This window comes from Dreissena polymorpha, chromosome 11, assembly GCF_020536995.1.
Source record: "Dreissena polymorpha isolate Duluth1 chromosome 11, UMN_Dpol_1.0, whole genome shotgun sequence".
In the NCBI taxonomy this organism is placed as follows: Eukaryota; Metazoa; Mollusca; class Bivalvia; order Myida; family Dreissenidae; genus Dreissena; species Dreissena polymorpha.
Window position 1 is genome coordinate 68,267,921 of NC_068365.1, and position 23,668 is coordinate 68,291,588.

The following is a 23,668-nucleotide window of genomic DNA, read 5'->3' on the forward strand; positions in this document are numbered from 1 at the left end:
GCCCGACACACTGTTCAATGATGGTGAACAAATGTGCCAAATGATTTTAAAATCTCACAATAAAAAACAAAGCTATGGCCCGGCCAAGCATTTGACCTTTGAACTCCCAAGTGTGACCTTGACCTTTGAGATATTGACGTAATTTTTTTTAACACGACACACCGTTCCATGATGGTGAACAAATGTACCGAGTCATTTAAAAATGTAACGATAAATAACATAGCTATGGTCCGTACAAACTTACAGTTTAAAACATACTAAGTGACCGCATGACCTAGTTTTTGACCTGGCATGACCCATATTCAAACTTGACCTAGACATTATCTACATACAACTACTGACCAAGTTTGGTGAAGATCGGATGAAATATCGGGACAGACCGACAAACGTGACTCCTATATAGCCCCCATTACCAATTGTTATAGGGGTATAAATATCAAGTTGCTATGTTCAATATTGAAAAAGTTATGGCCATTTAAGTTTTCGGCCAGATGGACAGACTGACTGACTGACGGACAGTTCAACTGCTATATGCCACCCTACCAGGGGCATAAACATATTCCACAATTCAACAATTCTTTTTCCATTTTTGTTTTTCCATAATAATGTTATGGACCCTTGCCCTTATCTGGGCCACTGTTCTTCCGGTAAGTATTTTTAGGGACCCCATTATTTTTTAGCCAGATGGCATTTTTTTTTCTCTTAATTCATCTCTAAAAAAGTTCATGAAACATATGTTCTCTTCGCTGGCCCACTTTCGTTTCATTCCTTTTCTTGTCCCTGTCCCTAAAACAAGAATAGATATAAAAAATAAAATAGCAATGAGTATCATGTCAGTGTTTTCTTCAGTTTTGGGGGAAAGGGGTCGGGTCCCCTGAGAGGGGGATAATTCACGTGTAAAAGGGGAAATTTCAATGCTAAGCAAGTAACATACAAAATCAAGTTGTAACACCATAATTCACCATACACAGAGAGAAAAACATTATTCCAACTTTTTTTGTCATCAACATGTTATGTTTATGTTCAAAGATCAACATTTTTTGGCTTTTCTGTGAATTATTTAAACGAGGATTTAAAATTGAACTACACTTCCAAGAGGGGAAATTTTCAAATATTTTTGGGAAAAATATACACTCTAAGCAGCAAACTCATTTGTTCAGTGACTGTAAGCCCTTTATTTTGTTGACTTTTCTACTGAATTGATCCTTGCACACAAAGTATCAACATAACAAGTCAGTGTTCTGCCGTGGATGCGCCCTTGTGTTATTGTCGCAAAAAACAAATATTTGTCCCCACCCGTTTTCTGTATATGGGTCCGCGGGCGCACATGAATTAGAAATAAAAACTAATCGATTCAATTTGTAAGTTGGTAAAGTAATCGAGTGAATGTGTAACCAGAACAAACTATTTCATTGGACATGACGTCATTTCGCAGCCAATGGTTAATTTATTTAATATTAACACTCTATTTCATTGGTAAGTTAAGATTATAACAACCAATCAGATATCAAGGAAATTTCCGAACCTATCAAAATGGCTTAAAGTGACAGGCCAAAGAAAACAAAATCCATTTATTTTTTTTCCTCCGGCAAGTAAAATTAGAAAATATGACAATAATATTAACAACCCAACAGAGTCTTCCCAAGTCCCAACATCGTTTAGCAATTACGAAAAAAGTCTGCCCCTAAACGTACATTCCAAGAAAATTGGCTTCAAAAATGTCCTTGGTCACTGTTTGACAACAACAAAATGACATGCAGATTGTGCATAAAGCAAAAAAGAAAACGCCTTTACTATCGGTATTTCTAATTATCGAACAAGTACTTTGACATGCGGAGTCCAATGACCATAAATCTGTTCAAAGTTTTGTAAATATGTTGACAACTGTTTGACAGTGTTAAAAAGTTTTTTGAATGTTCCAGTTTTAATAACAATGTTACAACCTGACTGTAAGAAGTTTAAGCACGTTTAAAAGTTCAAGTTAAAGGTTATTAGTTTCCACACATTTAATTCTGCTACAAAAATATTTCTGTGTCCCCATATTTTTTCTTTTTGTCCCCACTTTTGTAATCCTAAAGGGTCCCCAACAGTAAAATTTCACGGCAGAACACTGCAAGTGATACAATGATTGAATATTGTAGAGCAAGGTTTTCCTGATAAAAATGCACAAAACCTGAACATGTTCGGAGGTAAAATGAACTAACTGAAACTGTTTTAACACCAGTTTAAAACAATTTTTCACACATATAAGAACTGACAGTTCGCAGAACTATCATTTCTTGGAAGAACAAGTACTAAACATTAACTTTCATAGCAAACTGCCTACTTTGTACTTTACAAGGACTTTTACAAGCACATTGTTGTAACCCTGTAGATCACAGAGGAGGTCGTCTAGAGCATCACACTTGACTTGGACTACTCATTTACTTTAATACAGTCATGACATAAGACTCTGTCACATAATGATAGAAAATGCAGAGAAACCCGTCTTCAAATTTAGTTCATACCTTGAGGATTTGGCTGCCTCATTTCATCATGGGTCAGACTGGCTGGCCCTTCACTGTCAGCAGTTGACATGGACTCTGAAAGAACCAAAGTAAAACCTGTAGATTGCATATGATCAGCACAGTCAACACTGGCATGTTGTATCATGAGAGGCTCTGACTCCTGTACAGATTCTAGACTGTGGGTGTCTTCAACAGTTGCCTCAATGACTGTAAACATATAATGTCAACAGTGGGGTCTTGTATGTCTATTATCCATTGGTGGATCTTGCTGAAATCTATAGAAAACATGCATTCCCCCCATATGGGCTGTCCGTTGTAGTGGCAGCCATTGTGTGAATACGTTTTTTGTCACTGTGACCTTGACCTTTGACCTAGTGACCTGATAATCAATAGGGGTCATCTGCAAGTCACGATCAATGTACCTATGAAGTGTCATGATCCTAGGCAAAAGCGTTCTTGAGTTATCATCGGAAAATCATTTTACTATTTCGGGTTACCGTGACCTTGACCTTTTGACCTCAAAATCAATAGGGGTCATCTGCAAGTCATGATCAATGTACCTATGAAGTTTCATGATCCTAGGCCCAAGCGTTCTTGAGTAATCGTATGACAACCACCTGGTTGACAGACGGACCGATCGACATGAGCAAAGCAATATACCCCCTCTTCTTCGAAGGGTGGCATAAATATATATTGGCTTGGACAACAGAAAATTGTACTAGAATATATAGTCTACAGTTGGGTCATGTCTTTATCATCAATAGATGGGCCTTTATTATATGACAACAGAAATACCATGGGTCAGACTGGCTGGCTCTTCACTTGCCTCCCTCCTATCATGGGTCAGACTGGCTGGCTCTTCACTTGGCTCCCTCCTATCATTGGTCAGACTGCCTGGCTCTTCACTGTCAGCAGTTGACATGGACTCTGAAAGAACCAAAGTGAAACCTGTAGATTGCATATGATCAGCACAGTCAACACTGGCATGTTGTATCATGAGAGGCTCTGACTCCTGTATAGATTCTAGACTGTGGGTGTCTTCAACAGTTGCCTCAATGCCTGTAAACATATAATGTCAACAGTGGGGTGTTGTATGTCTATTATCCATTGGTGGGTCTTGCTAAAATCTATAGAAAACATGCATGCCCCCCATATGGGCTGTCCGTTGTAGTGGCAGCCGTTGTGTGAATACGTTTTTTGTCACTGTGACCTTGACCTTTGACCTAGTGACCTGAAAATCAATAGGGGTCATGTGCGAGTCACGATCAATGTACTTATGAAGTGTCATGATCCTAGGCAAAAGCGTTCTTGAGTTATCATCCGAAAATCATTTTACTATTTCGGGTCACCGTGACCTTGACCTTTGACCTTGTGACCTCAAAATCAATAGGGGTCATCTGCGAGTCATGATCAATCTACCTATGAAGTTTCATGATCCTAGGCATATGCTTTCTTGAGTTATCATCCGAAAACCATTTTAATATTTCGGGTCACCGTGACCTTGACCTTTGACCTAGTGACCTCAAAATCAATAGGGGTCATCTGCGAGTAATGATCAATCTACCCATGAAGTTTATGATCCTAGCCGTATGCGTTCTTGAGTTATCATCCGGAAACCATTTTACTATTTCGGGTCACCGTGACCTTGACCTTTGACCTCAAAATCTATAGGGGTCATCTGCAAGTAATGATCAATCTACCCATGAAGTTTCATGATCCTAGGCGTATGCGTTCTTGAGTTATCATCCAGAAACCATTTTACTATTTCGGGTCACTGTGACCTTGACCTTTGACCTAGTGACCTCAAAATCAATAGGGGTCATCTGCGAGTCATGATCAATCTACCTATGAAGTTTCATGATCCTAGGCATATGCTTTCTTGAGTTATCATCCGAAAACCATTTTAATATTTCGGGTCACCGTGACCTTGACCTTTGACCTAGTGACCTAAAAATCAATAGGGTCATCTGCGAGTAATGATCAATCTACCCATGAAGTTTCATGATCCTAGTCGTATGCGTTTTTGAGTTATCATCCGGAAACCATTTTACTATTTTGGGTCACCGTGACCTTGACCTTTGACCTCAAAATCTATAGGGGTCATCTGCGAGTCATGATCAATCTACCCATGAAGTTTCATGATCCTAGGCGTATGCGTTCTTGAGTTATCATCCAGAAACCATTTTACTATTTCGGGTCACTGTGACCTTGACCTTTGACCTAGTGACCTCAAAATCAATAGGGGTCATCTGCAAGTCATGATCAATGTACCTATGAAGTTTCATGATCCTAACCCAAAGCGTTCTTGAGTTATCATCCGGAAACCACCTGGTTCACGAACCGACCGACAGACCGACCGACATGTGCAAAGCAAAATACCCCCTCTTCTTCGAAGGGTGGCATAAATATATATTGGCTTGGACAACAGAAAATTGTACTAGAATATATAGTCTACAGTTGGGTCATGTCTTTATCATCAATAGGTGGGCCTTTATTATATGATAATAGAAATACCAAAGGAAATGTTTTGTTTTCCAAAAGCACTTCTAAAAGTGTTTTTTATGCTTTTCGGTATAAGGTATGAGATGTACACAAAATAACAACACACATATCCCCCACTAAAATATGTTATAAGACCTGCTTACAATTTAAATCAGAAAATCTTCATACTTGCAAGTAAGTTATTTATCCTTTAAATCATTAAAATAACTCAGAAACAGAAATGTCTAATTGAGCATATAAACTATTTCATAAGGTGTCCAAATCTAAAGGTATTCCTATACTTCCTTTTTTTTTTAATGGGCTACCATAACAATGACTCTGTTATGGACCACTTTCATAATACAAATGAACAGTGGCCAATGATCTATCATGGGTATAAATAACTATTTTACCTTCTTGATGGCCATCTTCGTCTTCAATTGGAAGAGGTAAATCTGTAAAAAATGATTTTTTATTTTAGAAATAACTATTTAGAAAAAAATAACCAGAAGTCACTCTTGATACGACAGTAAATATTTTCAATACTTCAAGGTTGTTAAAAAGTATTTTGTTGCATTAGCATTTCTTTAAGAGGATAAACAATTTTCAAGGCACATAAAATAGGTTTGCCTATTTTTACCACGTAAATTTTAGACTTATTGAATTAACGTGGCCAAAACAAGGGCCCCGCCTTTCAAACAATGTTTTACATCGTTTGTCTGTTCTCAAGCGCTCTGTTTTGTTCTGAAGAATGATCATTCAGTCGAATTTACTGACAGCCATAGGAGAGAAAGTAACAAAAATTCTCCATCCCAATTCAGTAAAATGAATTATATTAATAAAATTCTTATAATCAAACCTTCTACTACTATGTCCTTCATCTGCCTTCCCTTCCACTCATTGACTTTACCATTTTCAACAGCATACAACATCAGGGCAACCTATAAAATTTCAAGAAGACCATAATATTCCAGTGTCAACAATACTTCCATCATAACAACAGTAGCAATCCATAGTTCCCTGACCTCACTTTTTATTTCAATATCAATATAATTGAACACAAACGTTGCCATATGCTATTTTGTTGACAGCTTGTGAAAGTCTGCACAGTACCATATTTGTAAATTACACAGCCCTACAAATAATATAATCTCAATTATCTGCCACAACACTTAAAGAAACTAGAGCTTTGTCACATTGAATAAATGAAGAAAAGCCACAATAATATAAAATAGTCAACAATGGCAACAAATTAGCAGACAACACTAAACAGTATGACAATGAGGGCTAAATAGACAAAACAACAATAACATGAACTGGAGAGTTTACACCTTGGCATGGACATTGGTTGTAGCACAAAACACACTCACAACAAGAGATGTGTTTGTAAGAAACACAATGCCCCTACTATGCCGCTTTTTTTTATTTGACCTTTGACCTTGAAGGATGACATTGACCTTTCACCACTCAAAATGTGCAGGTCCATGAGATACGCATGTAATCCAAATATCAAGTTGCTGTTTTCAATATTTCAAAAGTTATGATCAAACGTTTAAGTTTTGGTAAAAGTTTTGGACACACACACACACCTTGACACGCACACACATACAAAGAAAGACAAGCCAAAAACAATATACCCCCGTTCATTCGATCCAGGGGGCATAAAAAGCCATTAATGCAAAGCATACTAGTCAAAGTCAACATCAGATATGGTCTTACTGTGGCTGCCTGTTAAATTATTCTTTCTTTTAGCCCTCTTAGTTACAATATAGCATTTAGTTTTTCAAATATCTGTGTATGGAAAATTTAAAGATTTTTATTAATGAAATATATACCTTTGAGTGTTCCATGGTACTGGAAGACAACTGATAATATTCCTTGTGGGTCTTCACATCATGTCCCAGATGCTTTGCAAGCAATTTTAGTTCACCATGAGTCATGTCAAGAATCTATAAAGCATGTTAATTCTTGATTATATTCACAAATATGCAGTCATCATTCCAGTTTGCTGCCAATTTAACAATTTGTTTTGCATCTTCTACAGAAAAGATGTACACAAGAAAGCTTTTATCTGTATAGTTGTAGTCATTATGGTGCTCCAAATTCTTGTAATCACACCATGCATTTACAGAGTCAAAACTTTTGTAATGTTTAATTCAGAAAAAGCCAACACATGGTTTGGTATTTACATGATCCGCCATTTTGAAAATAGCTACTTCCTGTATATATGCCAAAATTTATGTTAAATATAACAATTGGGTCTAACAATTTAAAATCAATTATTGGGTTCTCACAGATAACCATTTTCTGTCATACAAAAGCTGCCAAAATCAAAGGTCTCCATAAAAGATTTTATTATAATTTATTCACAAATTGATGGCAAGCAAATTCAACATAATTACTTATTTCTGTATAAAAGCCGAAGTATACATGTATGTATGTATGCCATTAAACTGGAAGAGAATGTAGTATAATTGCTGAAAGTCTAAATAAATATTGTGCCATAATGAAGAAACCTTCAGGTCACAATATCTCATCTGTACAGGGATATGAAATAAAGACCATAATTCTTAAATGGCTTAAGCAATCCCATATTTGCACAACTAGACTTTAGAAGTAATTGTGAACGATTGTACCAGTTTGTAAAATAAAAAATAAGTACTGAATAATAAATAGAAAGTTCAATATTGAACCTTGAATGTTTCAAGAAATGATTTTTTATTTGACAAGGATAACACATTTGCATACATTTAATATGGCCATATTCGAACCAAAGCAAATACATGCATATAAAACAACACAACAATTTCTTGATTTAACAGCAAAGTTTAATATAAAATAACAAATCTATGTATCAAAGACTAAAGTAAACAAAAGGACTGCAATGGTCGCTCAAGGTATATTGACAGCAAGTAAGAAATGCTGAACCAATGATTGGCAAATCGCCATGACAAAGTAACCTTGGAACTTTTGAAGAATGTCTTATATGGTACCTGACAATATTTCTTACAATACTTCTTATACATGTATGAGACTCAACAGTATTTCTTATATGGGACCCAACAATATTACTTATATGATATCCGAAAATTAGTGTAAACATGTTTATTTCTTATATGGGACCCTACGATGTTTATTACTTGTAAGAGGCCCAACAGATAACAGAAATACCATGGGTCAGACTGGCTGGCTCTTCACTTGGCTCCCTCCTATCGTGGGTCAGACTGGCTGGCTCTTCACTTGGCTCCTTCCTATCATGGGTCAGACTGCCTGGCTCTTCACTGTCAGCAGTTGACATGGACTCTGAAAGAACCAAAGTGAAACCTGTAGATTGCATATGATCAGCACAGTCAACACTGGCATGTTGTATCATGAGAGGCTCTGACTCCTGTATAGATTCTAGACTGTGGGTGTCTTCAACAGTTGCCTTAATGACTGTAAACATATAATGTCAACAGTGGGGTCTTGTATGTCTATTATCCATTGGTGGGTCTTGCTGAAATCTATAGAAAATATATATTGGCTTGGATAACAGAAGGTTTTGCTATTATGTTTACGTGACATGGTTTAGAAAAAAAGGCCATATGAATGTGACAAAAATAAATTGAGTTTTTAAAATGTTCTTAAAGTTCGTTCTTTTCCTATTCAGATAATGTACACGTTTTATATGATCAAATGAAAACTTGTTCAAACCTATAATTTTCAAGAGATGCTGTGTGAACTCTAAAAATGTTTTTATATCAATGCAACTATTTTGACGATATAATTTTGCAAGAAGTTTTGTCTGTTGTTTATTACTATACATGTAATATGGCCAATTTGTATTGTTACACTTTCTAAAATAAATGAATTAGCATAGTGATTAAATTTGTGTGATGTTTGTCTTAAATAATTTTTAAACGTCGAAAAATAATGCATATCTTCACAACGTCATTTCTCCGTTATTTGACGTTCACACAAAAGGGGCCTTTTTCAGAAACGCGCCACATATATATAAATATATAGTCAACAGTTGGGCCTTGATATTATTATCCATTGGTGGGTCTTACTGAAATCTACAGAAAAGTATATTGGACATTACAACTGAAGTTTTGCTGTTATGTATATCATAAGTTATAGTTTTTTGTTTACAGTGTATATTGGTTCCTCTACCCAAACAGTGCACGTATGACCAAGAAAAATTTGACGAGGAGTAATATGTGCACTGGAGGGGTAGAGGAACCCATATACACTGTGACAAAAACTTATAAACAATTTTATAATACTTCAAATTCTTTAAAACAGCCAAAAAATCCTTCATTTAACGGACAAATATCCCTTTTTGCCATTCAAGATGTTAAAGACAATATCCACATGCCGCAACCCTTAATATGATGAGTAATAGAAGGGTGTCGTTTTTACGTACATATTATACGTGTATAAAAATGTATAACAACGGCAAATGCATTTCTGCAAAATATTTGAATGTCTGTGAACATGCCATAATTAGCTTTATGTTGTATTGTGTCATTGTATTCGTTGTGGATTCAGGGCTTTTTTTCCTTCTTTGCGATTGGCCATGGACGGACATTTCACAATTTTGACACGGCCAATTCACAATCCTTTCATGTCCGTGAATATTTACAAAAACGGCCGTTTTAAATCGTGAAAAACGGACTGTTCGTGCTCAAAACTGTAAAAAGAAGAAGAAGAAGATGTTTAAAGAAAAAGTTAACGCACGCACGGACACACGACGGACACAGGACCATGACATAAGCCCCGCTGGCCAGATGGAGCTAAAAATAAATATATATTTTTTTTTAGGTGGAATTTTTTTGACCAGAAAGGGGAAACAAACAGCCTAGTTCGGCGTCTGTTATAGAAGGTAAAAAACCCGTTTCTAAAATGGGACCCAGCAATACTTCTTATAGGACCCAACAATATTTCTTATATGGTACCTGACAATATTTCTTACAATGCTTATTATACATGGGACCCAACAATGTTTCGTATATGGCACCCAACAATACTTCTAATATAGGACCCAACAATATTTCTTATATGGTACCTGACAATATTTCTTACAATACTTCTTATATGGGACTCAACAGTATTTCTTATATGGGACCCAACAATATTACTTACATGAGACCCGAAAATTAGTGTAAACATGTTTATTTCTTATATGGGACCCTACTATGTTTATTACTTGTAAGAGGCCCAACAATTCTTATTACATGTATTTAGGCAGAAATATTGCAATAATAAACATTGTAAACAACCTAATAAATAAATATTCTGACCATTGGGAATTGGCAAAAATGACTCCGCAAACTGGAAATCTGAAATTGGAAATTCTGCAATCTGGTACAAAGATGGCGAAGATCACAGCTTAATTGCTTTATTCGTCCATTTAACAGATTTTAATGGCATAGAGGTTAAACGACTTTCGACAGCTCATTGGTGTTAATCTGTTGTGTAATGTCAATAAAGGTGTGAAAAACTCGCAAGTCATGTTTATAACATGTATTCCCTATCAGAGCAGTATGTGTAAGAAAAATAAATGAAATAATCCAGGCAATTTATTTCATGCTTATGCAGTGCAACTGTTAACAGATATTCACTTTCATTTTAACCCATTATCAGAAAGTACCACTCAAAATGTGCAGCTCCATGAAAAACACATACATGCCAAATATGAAGTAGCTTTCTTCAATATAGCAAAAGTGATTGAAAAATGTTAAAGTTGGCAGAAACAGACCAACAGGGGAAAATCCAAATGTCCCCCACTATAGTGAATGGGAACATAAAAAATAAAATGGGCTGGGTGGTGGTGGGGGGAGGGGGGTATAGTGTAAGGGTGTGGTGGTCATTTATAAGGTGGGGGGAGTCTATTGTGGTATGTCAGTTAAGAGTTGTTTTGTCAAATTATCAGTCAAATCTAATCATAAATAAAGAAGTTATGGCAATTTTAGCAAAATTAAATAATTTGACCTTGAGAGTCAAGGTCATTCAAAGGTCAAGGTAAAATTCAACTTGCCAGGTACAGTACCCTCATGATAGCATGAAAGTATTTGAAGTTTAGAATCAATAACCTTGATACATTAGAAGTAAAATGGATCTAAACACAAAATTCACATAACCAAATCTTCAATTTTCTAAGTATGAAGGGCCCATAATTCCGTCAGAATGCCAGTCAGAGTTGCATGACTTTGCCTGCACAGTCCCCTTATGATAGTTAATAAGTGTTGCAAGTATGAAAGCAATAGCTTTGATACTTACGGAATAAAGTGGACCTAAACACAAAACTTAACCAAATTTTCAATTTTCTAAGTATAAAAAGGGCACATAATTCTGTCAAAATGCACGCCAGAGTTATCTAACTTTGCCTGCCCAGTCCCCTCTTGATAGTTAGTAAGTGTACCAAGTTTGAATGCAAAAGCATTGATACTTAATGAGAAAAGTGGACCTAAATCAGGGGGTTTTCAGCACTGTCTGCGCCTCCGGAAAACGGAGGCACTCCCAAAGCAAACGGACCCGATCCCAAACCAAAATATTAAAAAAAAAGTCCCAACTTCCAAAAAAAAATTTTTTTTTTCTTTAAAGAATGAAGTGTCTCATAACTTGTGTGACTAACCAGTGTTTGTTTTGGTAAAAAATATCTGCTATAAGGTTTTGACTGTTCAGTTCTTATCTCAGAGTGTAACTGTAACTAATAAACAAAAATGCAGTACTTGAATAAACGTTGAACACGCCCAATATTGCATCTGTTTATATAAAGAAGACAAAATAACAAATAAAAACAAATTTATTTGTTAAACTACTGAATTATTTAAGCATGATATATTCACTATTTTTTCCCAAATGAGCTGTTTAATCGAAGCAAAATTTCCCAAAATGGCCAATTGTGTCGATAAAAAATTCCCAATTTGGTCAGACTCCTTTTCCCAAAATAGGCAGAAAAACCCCTGTAAATGCAAAACTTAATCGGACGCCTACGCCAAGGTGATGACAATAGCTCATAATTTTTTTTCAAAAAATAGATGAGCTAAAAATGAAAACATGCAAACTAACATGAAAATTAAATCTTAACAAGCAGGCTGTAATGATACCTTTGAATTTGATTTTGCCATTCACTGGATAATTCAAGTATCATATACATGTTTGCCCTAGGTGGCAGACCATTTAAAGCGGGTATATACGATCTTGTCAAATATTTATTAATTAATATAAAATGTGCAAAAAACTTATTATACATATATTTCAATATAAACTAAAATACAAGTAAAGAAGAACATTTGTCGGAAAATGCGAAATAAGCAGAATATTTAAAATTGAAATCGAAAAAGCCTGTACAGTCGAATTCGCCAGCATGTATATCATGCATGTAAGATGTGAATCTAAATTTAGTTTAACGGTTCATTTTAAATTCCTGCAGCGATATTGATTCATACGACACACGAACACTTACTTAAAAGACGAATGCATCGGTTATTGTAGGAAAATATGTACGAATTATCTTCGTCACAATCAGCTTGGTGCGCAAGTTTGCATTTGCTGCATTTTATGAAATTCATCTTAAATGTATCATTTTTCTTGCATATTGCGTGTTATTATAGCATATTTGTTTCAATATATTACAATTTAACGCATTTAAAAATCGAATATACCCGCTTAAAGTTATGTTGCTTTTTTCCTAAGAGATGTACATGAATATGTGTGCCAACTATCATTTGCATACTTTTGACAGTATTGAAATTATCATAACTATTTATCAGCCTTGAAAAAAACTGACAACCATGATGCGAAGTTGGCCATAAAAACTTATTTTCTTTGAACGTTCTGCTAAATTGTATTTCACAAGATTGGCTGACTCAATAATTAGACAATTTAAACAAGAATATTTACCTACTTACTTCCCAATATTACCATTCAAAGTATCATAACATCCATTCAAAACTGTGAACTAAACATACCATTGGCTTTCTTTTCCTACAAATTATTGCAAAAGTAACTTAATATTGATTTTATAAAAGGTACCAGATAACACAAGACTAAACAAAAGGTCCAACAAGATGTGTTTGTGAAACACAATGTCCCCCTATATGACGTTTGACCTTGAAGGATGACCTTGACCCTTCACCACTCAAAATGTGCAGCTTCATGAGATACACATGCATGCCAAATATGAAGTTGCTATCTTCAATATAGCAAAAGTTATTGCAAAATGTTAAAGTTGGCGCAAACCAACCAGCAGACCAACCAACCAACCAACAGACCAACAGACAGGGCAAAAACAATATGTCCCCCACTACTATAGTGGGGGACATAAAAAAGCCCAATATTGCTCAACAGCTATAATAAAGATTGCTGAACTCTTATTGATTTGTGGGGTTGATTAACTTGGAACATAAGATGAATCTGATAGCTCATTAATTTTTGTAAAAGATGTGATCTCCAAGGAAGGAGCAAATTTAACCAAAGGGGCATTATTTAAACAATCCTGATAGTGGACCAATTAGAGACGCTAGATACCAAATACAAATGTATAAATGCTCTTTCCTTTTTGTTACAGGGAAAAAATAAGAATGTGGCGTCTCATCAGGATCCAAACTGTTTGCTATTCTAATAATATTCTATGAAAAAAACTCGAAGAAAATGCTAATTTTTGAAATTCAGCAGATGAATTAGAGCAGGAGACACATTTCCCAGCATGCAAAGGGTTAACAGCTGTTTTTGAGGATACAATTATGTTAGCGAAAAGCCATAAGCTGTTTGATGACAAAAGTTATGTTAGTAGTTTGACATCCATTCATGTGTGCTTCTTCATGATAATGGCATCATCTATTTATTAAATATGATGTATATGATATAACTAACCTTCCATGGTAGATCAGACACACTATAGTCATAAAGAAGCTCCTCTCCTGTCTGAATGTCTCTTTGAGCAAATAAGCATAGGTATGGTTTTTGTGTGTTCATTTTCAGCACAAAATAATTGTAGATGTCACTATCTATTAATGTAGGAAAGTCCATTAAGTCACTACTCAAAAATACGTTATAGCCAATATGGCGGCGCCCATATTATCGATTCTGGGATTGTCTATATTGCGGAGGATACTGGCAGTGGTCAATGTATAGTGATTGAGCATGCCTGTATTTACGTCATCGTCCAAGATGGTGGCAAGCAGAAAAGAAATTACGATGAACGGCAAAATGATAAATAACATTCGAATTAACAACGGATACCATATGGTTATAAGGAAATAATTTAATGGGTGTGTCAATTAACGCTCAAGACTAATTTTGAGATTAAAACAACACATATTTAGTAGAAATCTGCACAGTGAATGTGTGTCACTGAAACCAGTGTTAGAAAATTGCAGTTCAGTCTACTAGCAATATATTTTAATTATATGGGTCTCAACATTAGTCATTAAGTGTAAACATGTCTACTTCTAATAAAGGGCCAGGCCCAACAATTTTCATTACTTATATGGATACCTAAAGTGTTAGTTATACATTTAATGTTAATTAAATTATAAGGGACCCTAGAATGTCAACTTGTATCTTTTATGTTGGACCCAACGATGCTTTTTACGTATATGGGACCCAACAATGTTTCTTATATGAGATCAAACAATATTTCTTACAATACTTTTTATATATGGGACCCAACAATGTTTCTTATATGGGACCCAACAATACTTCTTATATAGGACCCAACAATATTTCTTATATAATATGGTACCTGACAATATTTCTTGAAAAATTTCTTAAATATGGGACCCAACAATGTTTCTTATACGGGACCCAACAATACTTCTTATATAGGACCCAACAATATTTCTTATATGGTACCTGACAATATACCTTATATGGGACCCCACAATATTACTTATATGGGACCCAACAGTATTTCATATATGAGACTCAACAATATGACTTATATGAAATCTGAAAATTAGTGTCAACATGTTTATTTCTTATATGGGACCCTACAATTTTTATAACTGATAAGAGGCCCAACAATGTTTATAACATGTATTTTGGCAGAGGAAGAAGTATTGCAATATTGCAATATCATCTGTTTACCACCACTGTTTCCCTTTGAAAGAAAGGAAGTATCTGAAAAGAAGGGGAATGGGAAGCTTGGTATTAGTTTATAGCCGTGTGGATACATAATTATGGCTGAATGTTACTGCTTCTGTTACTGATTATCATAAAAGCTTTAAAGCAACAATCAATATTCCATTAAAAATTTCCTGTGTATTTTGGCAAAGAAATATTAATCTTAGTCCTTTACAGAAGACACAGAGGGAACGTTTTGAAAAAAAATCGGTTAAAAAATAATACAATATAAAGAAGTGAAACTCCAGCTGCTGGAGCAGTATTGAATTTTCATTAAAAACAATTAGTAGGTCCTTTATTTAAGGCAAGTGACCGATTGCCCAAACAGTACAAAACAGCACAATACAGCACAATACAAACCAACATAAACACAAAATATGAATAAAGCTGGGGTCACCGCCTTGGAACGGTCAATGCAAAGCATTGGGGGTTTAAACCTGGTTATAGAGCGCTCAACCTCACACTTGGCCCAGCAATATTCATAATACATTTAAGTGTAAATAAAATTTAACGTCATAGCATTGTTACTCAAATTAAACAATAATAAAAGGGAATTAAAACGCATTCAATTTAATTGCTATTTAATTACTCAATTGCATTGAAGATACAAGAGTAACAGAATTACAACTTTTTGACGAACGATCAAATAAAACTATTAACAATTGTCAACTACATTCCTTCTTTATAGAAAAGATTTGAGAATATAGAATCATAGAGTTAATATCTCAGATAATCATCGCGCAAATACAGGAAGAAGCAGCAATAATGGGTGTGAAAATTCCATATTACATAGCTTGGTTGTTTATGTGACTGCTAAACAAATTACAAGGCATTTTTCATGAACAATTCCAGGGAACAGTTAAGCATTTGAAACTTGAAATGTTTTATTTTATTCATAAACCCATGTGGGACAGACAGACAGACACAGTGATTGCAGTATAGCTCCAATCACTTGTGGTAGGGGAAAGCCATATAAAAAAGCTACAGCTTTTAAGTGGAGCAAATAATGGTTATTACATGTAATTAACCTTCGGTTTATGACAATTTATTGCAATTTTCCCCCAAAAGTGCCCGTCACATGGTATTTTTCCCCTTTTGAAAGGTATCCCGTATCCCAGAGTCAATTGTTTGTTTGCTTAAAGGATTTGATGCCCATTTTATTTGTTCAAACATATAAAGGCAAAAACATGTAGTGCCAGCTGAAATTGAAATTAACAAACAAGATTAAATGACTTAAGGTCAAGGTCAAGGCTACAAAGAGGAATCTTAAATGATGCACAGTACCAACTCCAGGGATTTTCTTAACTCTTTCAGTGCTGGAACTGAATTTTGAAGGCCTTTGCAAACAGTTTGGATCCAGATGAGACGCCACATTCTGTGGCGTCTCATCTGGATCCAAACTGTTTGCTATTCTTATAGTATTCTTTGAAAAAATTCAAAGAAAACGCTAATTTGAGAAATTCAGCAGACAACATTTTAGTAGACGACAAATTTCCCAGCATGCAAAGGTTTAAGAACTTGACTTCCACTTGCACAGATCCTAGGCCCAAGCGTTCTTGAGTTATAATAATCATCCGGAAACCACCAGGTGGACGGACCGACAGACCGACATGTGCAAAGCAATATACCCCCTCTGCTTTGAAGGGGGGCATAAAAATCAGTTACTTGTTTTATTTCTGCATAAACAAACTGTTGAGTGAAACATCTATCAGACATGAAAATCATGCAAGATTAATACATGGCTCTATATCTAACATAAATGATATTTAAATTTTCATAATATTTAATGATTAATCAAATAACTGTAGAGAATGAAATTTTGAAAGGCCTTATTACTCACTTAATGTCATAAAGACAAGTCACTTTAGGGAGAAGTTCTGCAAAATCTCAAACAGAAGAAGGAATAACGTTGGTCCAGTTCTTTAAGATTATTAAATTGTGTTTTGGAAACAGTCAATCTTTAGAAAATTGAAAACAGTTTAGACAAATGATCGTTGTTGGCAATGTTATTGAAACGACCATACTATTGACTGCTAGCCGCTGACAATCGAACTGGACGGGGCTTTATAATCAATAATCGAGGTGACTGCCAACAGCTGTTGTGTTGGAATGTATTTGAAACTCTGACCTTTGGGCAAAAGAATTTGGTTGAATTTAGATTGATCAGGTTTAATGCCTTCTTGAACCCAAATTAAGGTCATTTTGCAAGTGGTCAGGACATGAACCAGCTTTCCTACTTCTTGTGACCAGTATTAGCCAACCACAAGTGACCCACTTCTTCCCAACTTGATTCAGAGGTTGGGGAAGAATGACCTACAAATACAATGTTACAATGTTCGGGAACCAATCTCTATGAAGAAACTTTATCCTACCCCCAGATTCAAACCTAAAAATTGACAGTCTGGCGCTCTATCAACTGAGCCATCAACTCAGCTAGCTGGGCAGGCCCAAAACATTTTGGATTAAAAAAATCAATGCACAGAAAGCAGAAAGCATACTTCATTTTTAGCATATGATCATATAACCGGACATTACCTAACTTTTGGTTCCTAAACATCAGTAAATTACAGACTGCGCATTGCGATAAATAGTTGATATTTTAGATGATATTTAATATATAGCATCTTCAAGGTCTGTTCTTTAAAACGCACTGATTGAGTCGTAATGGGAAAGACTCTTTGTCAAACATTTCGGTATGTTTTGCTGACATTTATATACAATTTTGTTGATTTCTGTCTCGTTTCCAAATCGAGGTTAAACATTGTTCGCGGCCACATGCTAGTATAACTATGTTGGCAAGCAAGAAGTTTAAGCATTAATTTTAAGGCCATTTAGTAGTCCTGCCTGCAAAAGTCCATTTCAGTTTTGATTCGTGTTTAAAGATTTTGCAGCACCTTAAATGAAATAAAGAATAAGGACGATAACAGATCAAGCGTGATAATATGCGTATTGCTAATATATTATATTAAAATATATGAAAATCTTGTTGATTCTTACAATAAATGACATCAATCTTATAGTTTTATTTATGATCCATGTTTAATATCGATGATTATATATGATTCAAATAATTTCATGGTTTTTAACACGCCCATATCTTTCTGATCTATTTAGGATTTTCATCAGATATTTCACACAAGAATACAAGATCACATATAGAAAACAATCAATAACAATAACAAAAACATGAATATTATTTATAACTGGCAATATAACTTGGTCCTTGTAAACAACAAAGTTCATGTTTCGACAGTTTAAATAATATGTTAAATGCCCCCCTCCTTGAGTGGTTTTGATCATGTGATCCGTTATAGCTACAACTGATCCGTTAATGCATGAATTCTGCGGCGAAAAAAAGGTAACACAAATACATTTTGGATTTGACAAGGCGGACAGTCGCTCCAACATTATTTTGCCAACCCGGCTAACATCTATAATTAACAGACAATTAAATTTGCCAACTTGTTAACAGAAAGCCAATTTAACATGAGCGGATCAATGTGATTTTAATAAATCAATTTACTTATTAAGAAACTATGTTACAGTTGGTCGATTCTTTAAATGTAATTTAGCAATCTGTGAAAACAATATGTATATATAGTAATGTCAATATTACGCCAATAATTTACTACCAACATGGAACTTCTAACAAACAAACGCAGTCAGTCTGTGCTATGCTTAGAGGGTCACTCGTACTCAAAGAAGCACATGTCTAAGTCAACCATATGATGGTTATGCAGTAAATCGAACATGTCTGTACAGTCGAATTTGCCTGCATGTTGCATTTTATGAATTTCGTCTTCAATGTATAATTTTTCTGGTATAACATTCTATCAATATATAACAATTTAATTCTTTGCTATTATATAAATATAATCGGTGATAAAACGTGTAAGAAAGAAGACGGTGAGCCACTGACAGACACAAAAGACCTTTTGTTTGGATGTTTTTTCGTTTGTGTATTTTGTGTATATATATGTTTATAAATGTCATATAAATGTCATATCATAAAAACAAATGAAATTAAGAACAACATATTTGCGGTTTTTATGTTAATCCCATTCGCAAAATGGCACTTACATGTATTCCAATAAATGTAATGTAGGAAATGTAATGTTTTGAATTGGCTAACTGTCAACAAGTTGGCAAAATTAATTGTCGGTTAATTATAGGTGTAAGTCTTTGATAGGCATATAGAACGTTTTGCCGTTGAATAAAAATAATGTAGGAGCGACTGTCCGGGTTGACAAAATAATGTAGAAGCGATTGTCCGAGTTGGCAAAATAATATAGGAGCTACTGTCCGCCCTATCAAAACATTGTAGGAGCGAATGTCCGCCCTGTCAAATTTAGCGTTAGCTAAAGAAACTTCAGCGTACAGTTTATATAGTATTGACATATCTGTACGCTGAAGTCAACCCTGTATCGAAAGTCAACCAGAGTGGTGACAGATTTATGTCACGCTATAAATCAAAGACAGTATGTTTTCTTGGATACATTCCTTCATATATTGGTGAATGAATATAAATTACTGCATCGGGGCATATTTTAAGATTCAAATGTTTCAAATGCATCTTACAATAGATGAAAATAACTCTCATCAGCCTGAAAGTCATAATTTTGCACCATTGTCGCTTTGTCATGTGACGAGTTTTCATTTGGATACTTTCGGATCGACCTTGACATTTTTTGCTGGAATTGTAAACATTACTTTCGTTTTCTGAAATCTATTATTTGTGATTAACAAGTTACGTCTGGTGGATTTAAACACTGATTTCAAAGTGAATTTGGTAATTTTGAATATTTTGTACATTGATTTTGTATTTACACAACAATTTGTTTACAAAACAAGCAAGAATAATTATAAAAAAAACGGGAAATGTCTTTCTGAATTTGTAAACAATTGAGCACATGGTTTGTTACTAAAAATAGAAATAAAATCATATGACCGTGAAATCTCGGGAGATTCGCATTTCAATCATGTGTGTCACGTCACTGTTTTTCTCGATAGACCAGTTGAATGTTATTGTTTACATTCGGGATTTTCCGCGCATGCGCACTGGCTGGTTGGCAAAAAACACTGGTTACAGTAACGTAAAACATGTATACATGTCGTTTGTTTAGTCAATAAAACGATACAAAAATCCGAAATAAACATAAAAACTCTTAAATAATAGTGCAAAAATATAATATTTAGTACCAATAAATGTATTTTCATAAATATAATTACCTCTGTATAAAAATACATATTAATAATATTAATACATCAGACTAAAAACTGGCAATCCAACAAAACAAAACAATAAATATTCTTTCATATTTTTTGTGATTGTAAGATTTTGGTAAATTATATTTCAAAGATAATAACACATACATTAATTTGATTATAATTATAAGTGGTGCAGATATTGTTATTGTTCATAAGCGAACGAAGGTGCAAGAGGGGCATTTAATCAATTATAAAACGAAGCCCTAAAAGCGGAATACATTACAATTAATAAACATTGTAGTAATTTTATTTTACATGAAATGAATTACCGTTTCGTTTCCATCGAATGACAATATCATAAAGTTTAGCATACATATGAAAAACAAGAACTGCATATTAAGCAAATTAAACTGTCTTTGCATGCACTCTCTTTACTGGTGGTAAGGAGTGATAACAATCTAGCATTTTATGATAAATATATCTATATATTAATTTATTTTACGCAAGTATTTTTTACCCTTTTGTTGTTTGCTTGTTTTCATGTCATTTCATACACTACAGAAACGTACAATCTTAACATGAATAGCCGAGTTTACATTTGCCGGCACTCGTTAAATACGTTAATTGTGTACATGTAGCAATGAAATTGCACAATATTTTTAATTTATAGTTATTAACACTCTATTATTATGATTAAACAGGCTAATATATACATACACTAATTCCTGTTAATCCATTTCGGACAAATATCTTCATTTGTTAATATGTTCAAATATTTTATTAAAGCAACTGTTTCGTATTTTGGCTTTACAATTTTGCTTAGATGATCGCTCAATATGCCAAGAGATGACATGGAGGTATCATAAATGATGTTTAATGACCAGACACTTGTATGCCACATGTGGTTTATGCAGTGGCCAAGAATAGGTCCCTGGATTTATCACACCATGTGTTCTTTGTAATTGTTTGGACAGTATCCGATCATAACGAGATAATCGCTTTATGATGAACAAAAGTGCAATAAAACACAGGGTTAAAAACGCTGAAACAAAGAGTGTCAAAATTGGTGTGAATAATTAAATAAAAACAATTACATTTATCAAGAGAATTTATTTAATGTGTAACAAGGCAAGTTTTTACAGGCATGTTCAAATCAGTTACTATATGTTGCGTACATAAAGTCGATCTATTTGCTGTTTGTTTACATCCTTATTTTTGTTCGTTCATTAAATTTGTTTTATTCTGAAAAAATTTCAATATCAGAGAATTTTTTATCTAAAAAATGGTCGCGAAGATGTGCCAAGTAGAGATTTTTATGGTAACTGCATACCGTGCTCGTATATTGTGTTCCACTCCAGATTTCGTTTATAGTAAAAACAAATAATAACAACAATATAATCGTTCCAAAAATGCATTTCCTTGCACGCTTATGTTTAATTCAGACATAGTTAGTAAAATTATATTTGATATAGTGCATGATTATCAATAAAAACGATTATTATTTCAACTTTCTCTATAAGCGCTTATATGAATTTCACCTCTTTTTGCCAACCAGTGGGCGGAGTGTAATATTTGCAGGTGCGCGTGACTTCACTCGTCAACTGGTCTATATGTTAGAGCAGAAAAGATAAATGTTAAATGTTTAAGATAGTATTTTGTAAAAAAACATATCAGTTAAATGTGAAAAATGTCAATCTTTCCAATAAAGACATAAAGTAGCTGATTTGGGCCAATAACTGCTTTTACAAGCTGTTTTGGAGCGGTCTTTGTTAACTGTCAACTTTTCGTATATTCCTGGTTGACTTTCCTACTGGGGTTGGTCCATAACTTTAATGTTGCGCCATTCAAAATTCATAGAAAGCGAATTTTAAAGTTATTGAAGCCAGAACTAATTTAGCGTAGGAGCGATTGTTTGTGGGAGCGTTTGTCTGGAAACCTTATCAAACTGATGTAAAAGAAGTCTTAAACCATTTATTGCTTTTCCCAAGAACAACTTTATTACGCTACTGATCCGGTAATAGTAACATGACTGTACCACTAAGGCTAGTCCAACTGTCTTGTGTGGTTAAAGATTCTGTTCTTTTATAATTTATTTCCCCAGTCTAACCATTGCAGTCAGCCTAAAACATATATTGAACTTGTATCGCATGGAAATGATCTAATGCTACAATCATGCTTGCTTTCATGAATGTCACTATATCTGCATTAAATGCAGATTATAGGTTACATTTGTTTGTTTGCGGTAACAAGGTTGTCACCTAAATTCGTGCCACGGCTTTACATGTTTGAAATATGTTTTCATTGTCAGCAAACGTTTCAGAAACTGTGTCCTAATTATTGGTTGCAGTTTCAGTTTAAATTCAGTCATTTGCAGAATAATTTTAATAACCAAAAATATAAATAAACCTAATAAATATTATCGCCACTTACCTTTTTAAGTTTAACCGCGAAAATTGGCAATTTTTATTACAGAGTTGTCGTTCGTTGCTATGCTGGTTCCCGGTAAATCACTGCGCCGAGGTTGGTCAATCTCATACGCAGTGGCCTCCCTTATTCTAGAAAAAGACATTAATGATTGGCGAATGCCCAAGGGAAGTAACTGCTGTGTGGAGTTTGACCTAATGTGTGCTAATGGGAGATATAGGCCCGACAATTCGAGTAAAATTACATATGCAAATTTGAATTTAAAAATAGTCATGAGTATGTTAAGCAGCCTTTTTTTAAGTGGGTCTTCAACTGTCGGGTCCAAGGGCCCGATAATCGACTTTGGGACCCGACAATCGACTAAAGACCCAACAATACGGCCGTAAAATGGACGTTTGACCCACCATTTTACCCAATCTGAAACTATATATATATATATATATATATATATATATATATATATATATATATATATATATATATATATATATATATATATATATATGTTTTAGTTGGTCGCGTTAGCGGCCAGCTAAATTAACAGAGCATATTTTGCAAATCAGTATGTGCTAAGAAGGCTTAAGTACGGTAAGAACCACAACTCATTCTGCAAGGGACGATTACCGCTGCCTGTCTGTAGCAGACTATAAAGATTATAAGTAAGTGTATATACCCTCTAGCAGTGAGTTTATATACCAGCTTGTAAGTCGACATTGGCCAGTCTAGTGTTTATCATTGAAATCTGTACATATTGGCTGCTTTCAGGGAAAACGGGGCTTATTGCACGTCAAATAAGATTAGCCTGTGCAATGCGCACAAGCTAATCAAGGACGACAACAGCGAAAAACTGCAGTGCCTTAAGCGCTTTGATTTTACTTGCAAAATGTATGTATTAACTGCACGTGCTTCACACTCGTTACCGTTTTCCACAATTTAGA

The 23,668-nt window shown here is 34.6% G+C and overlaps 2 protein-coding genes across 6 annotated transcripts in view; one reads left to right on the top strand and one right to left on the bottom strand.

Moving 5' to 3' along the window:
• LOC127849915 (uncharacterized) overlaps positions 1-23,668 on the top strand; it is a 756,865-nt gene that overhangs the window by 260,411 nt on the left and 472,786 nt on the right. The window lies entirely within an intron of this gene.
• LOC127850628 (macrosialin-like) lies at positions 275-23,104 on the bottom strand. 5 transcript variants are annotated; one of them, XM_052383809.1, is made up of 8 exons: positions 22,737-23,104; positions 8,160-8,291; positions 6,824-6,937; positions 5,848-5,929; positions 5,402-5,443; positions 3,303-3,434; positions 2,508-2,582; positions 275-786 (listed from the first exon to the last, which is right to left on the bottom strand). In XM_052383809.1, exons 2-8 carry the CDS (start codon positions 8,160-8,162, stop codon positions 677-679), a joined length of 558 nt encoding a protein of 185 aa, XP_052239769.1. In that variant the 5' UTR covers positions 8,163-8,291; positions 22,737-23,104; the 3' UTR covers positions 275-676. The 5 variants fall into 5 exon arrangements, with proteins under 5 accessions (XP_052239769.1, XP_052239771.1, XP_052239772.1 ...); XM_052383811.1 differs by lacking the exons at positions 5,402-5,443; positions 5,848-5,929; positions 6,824-6,937; XM_052383812.1 differs by lacking the exons at positions 5,402-5,443; positions 5,848-5,929; positions 6,824-6,937; positions 22,737-23,104 and adding an exon at positions 19,677-19,754.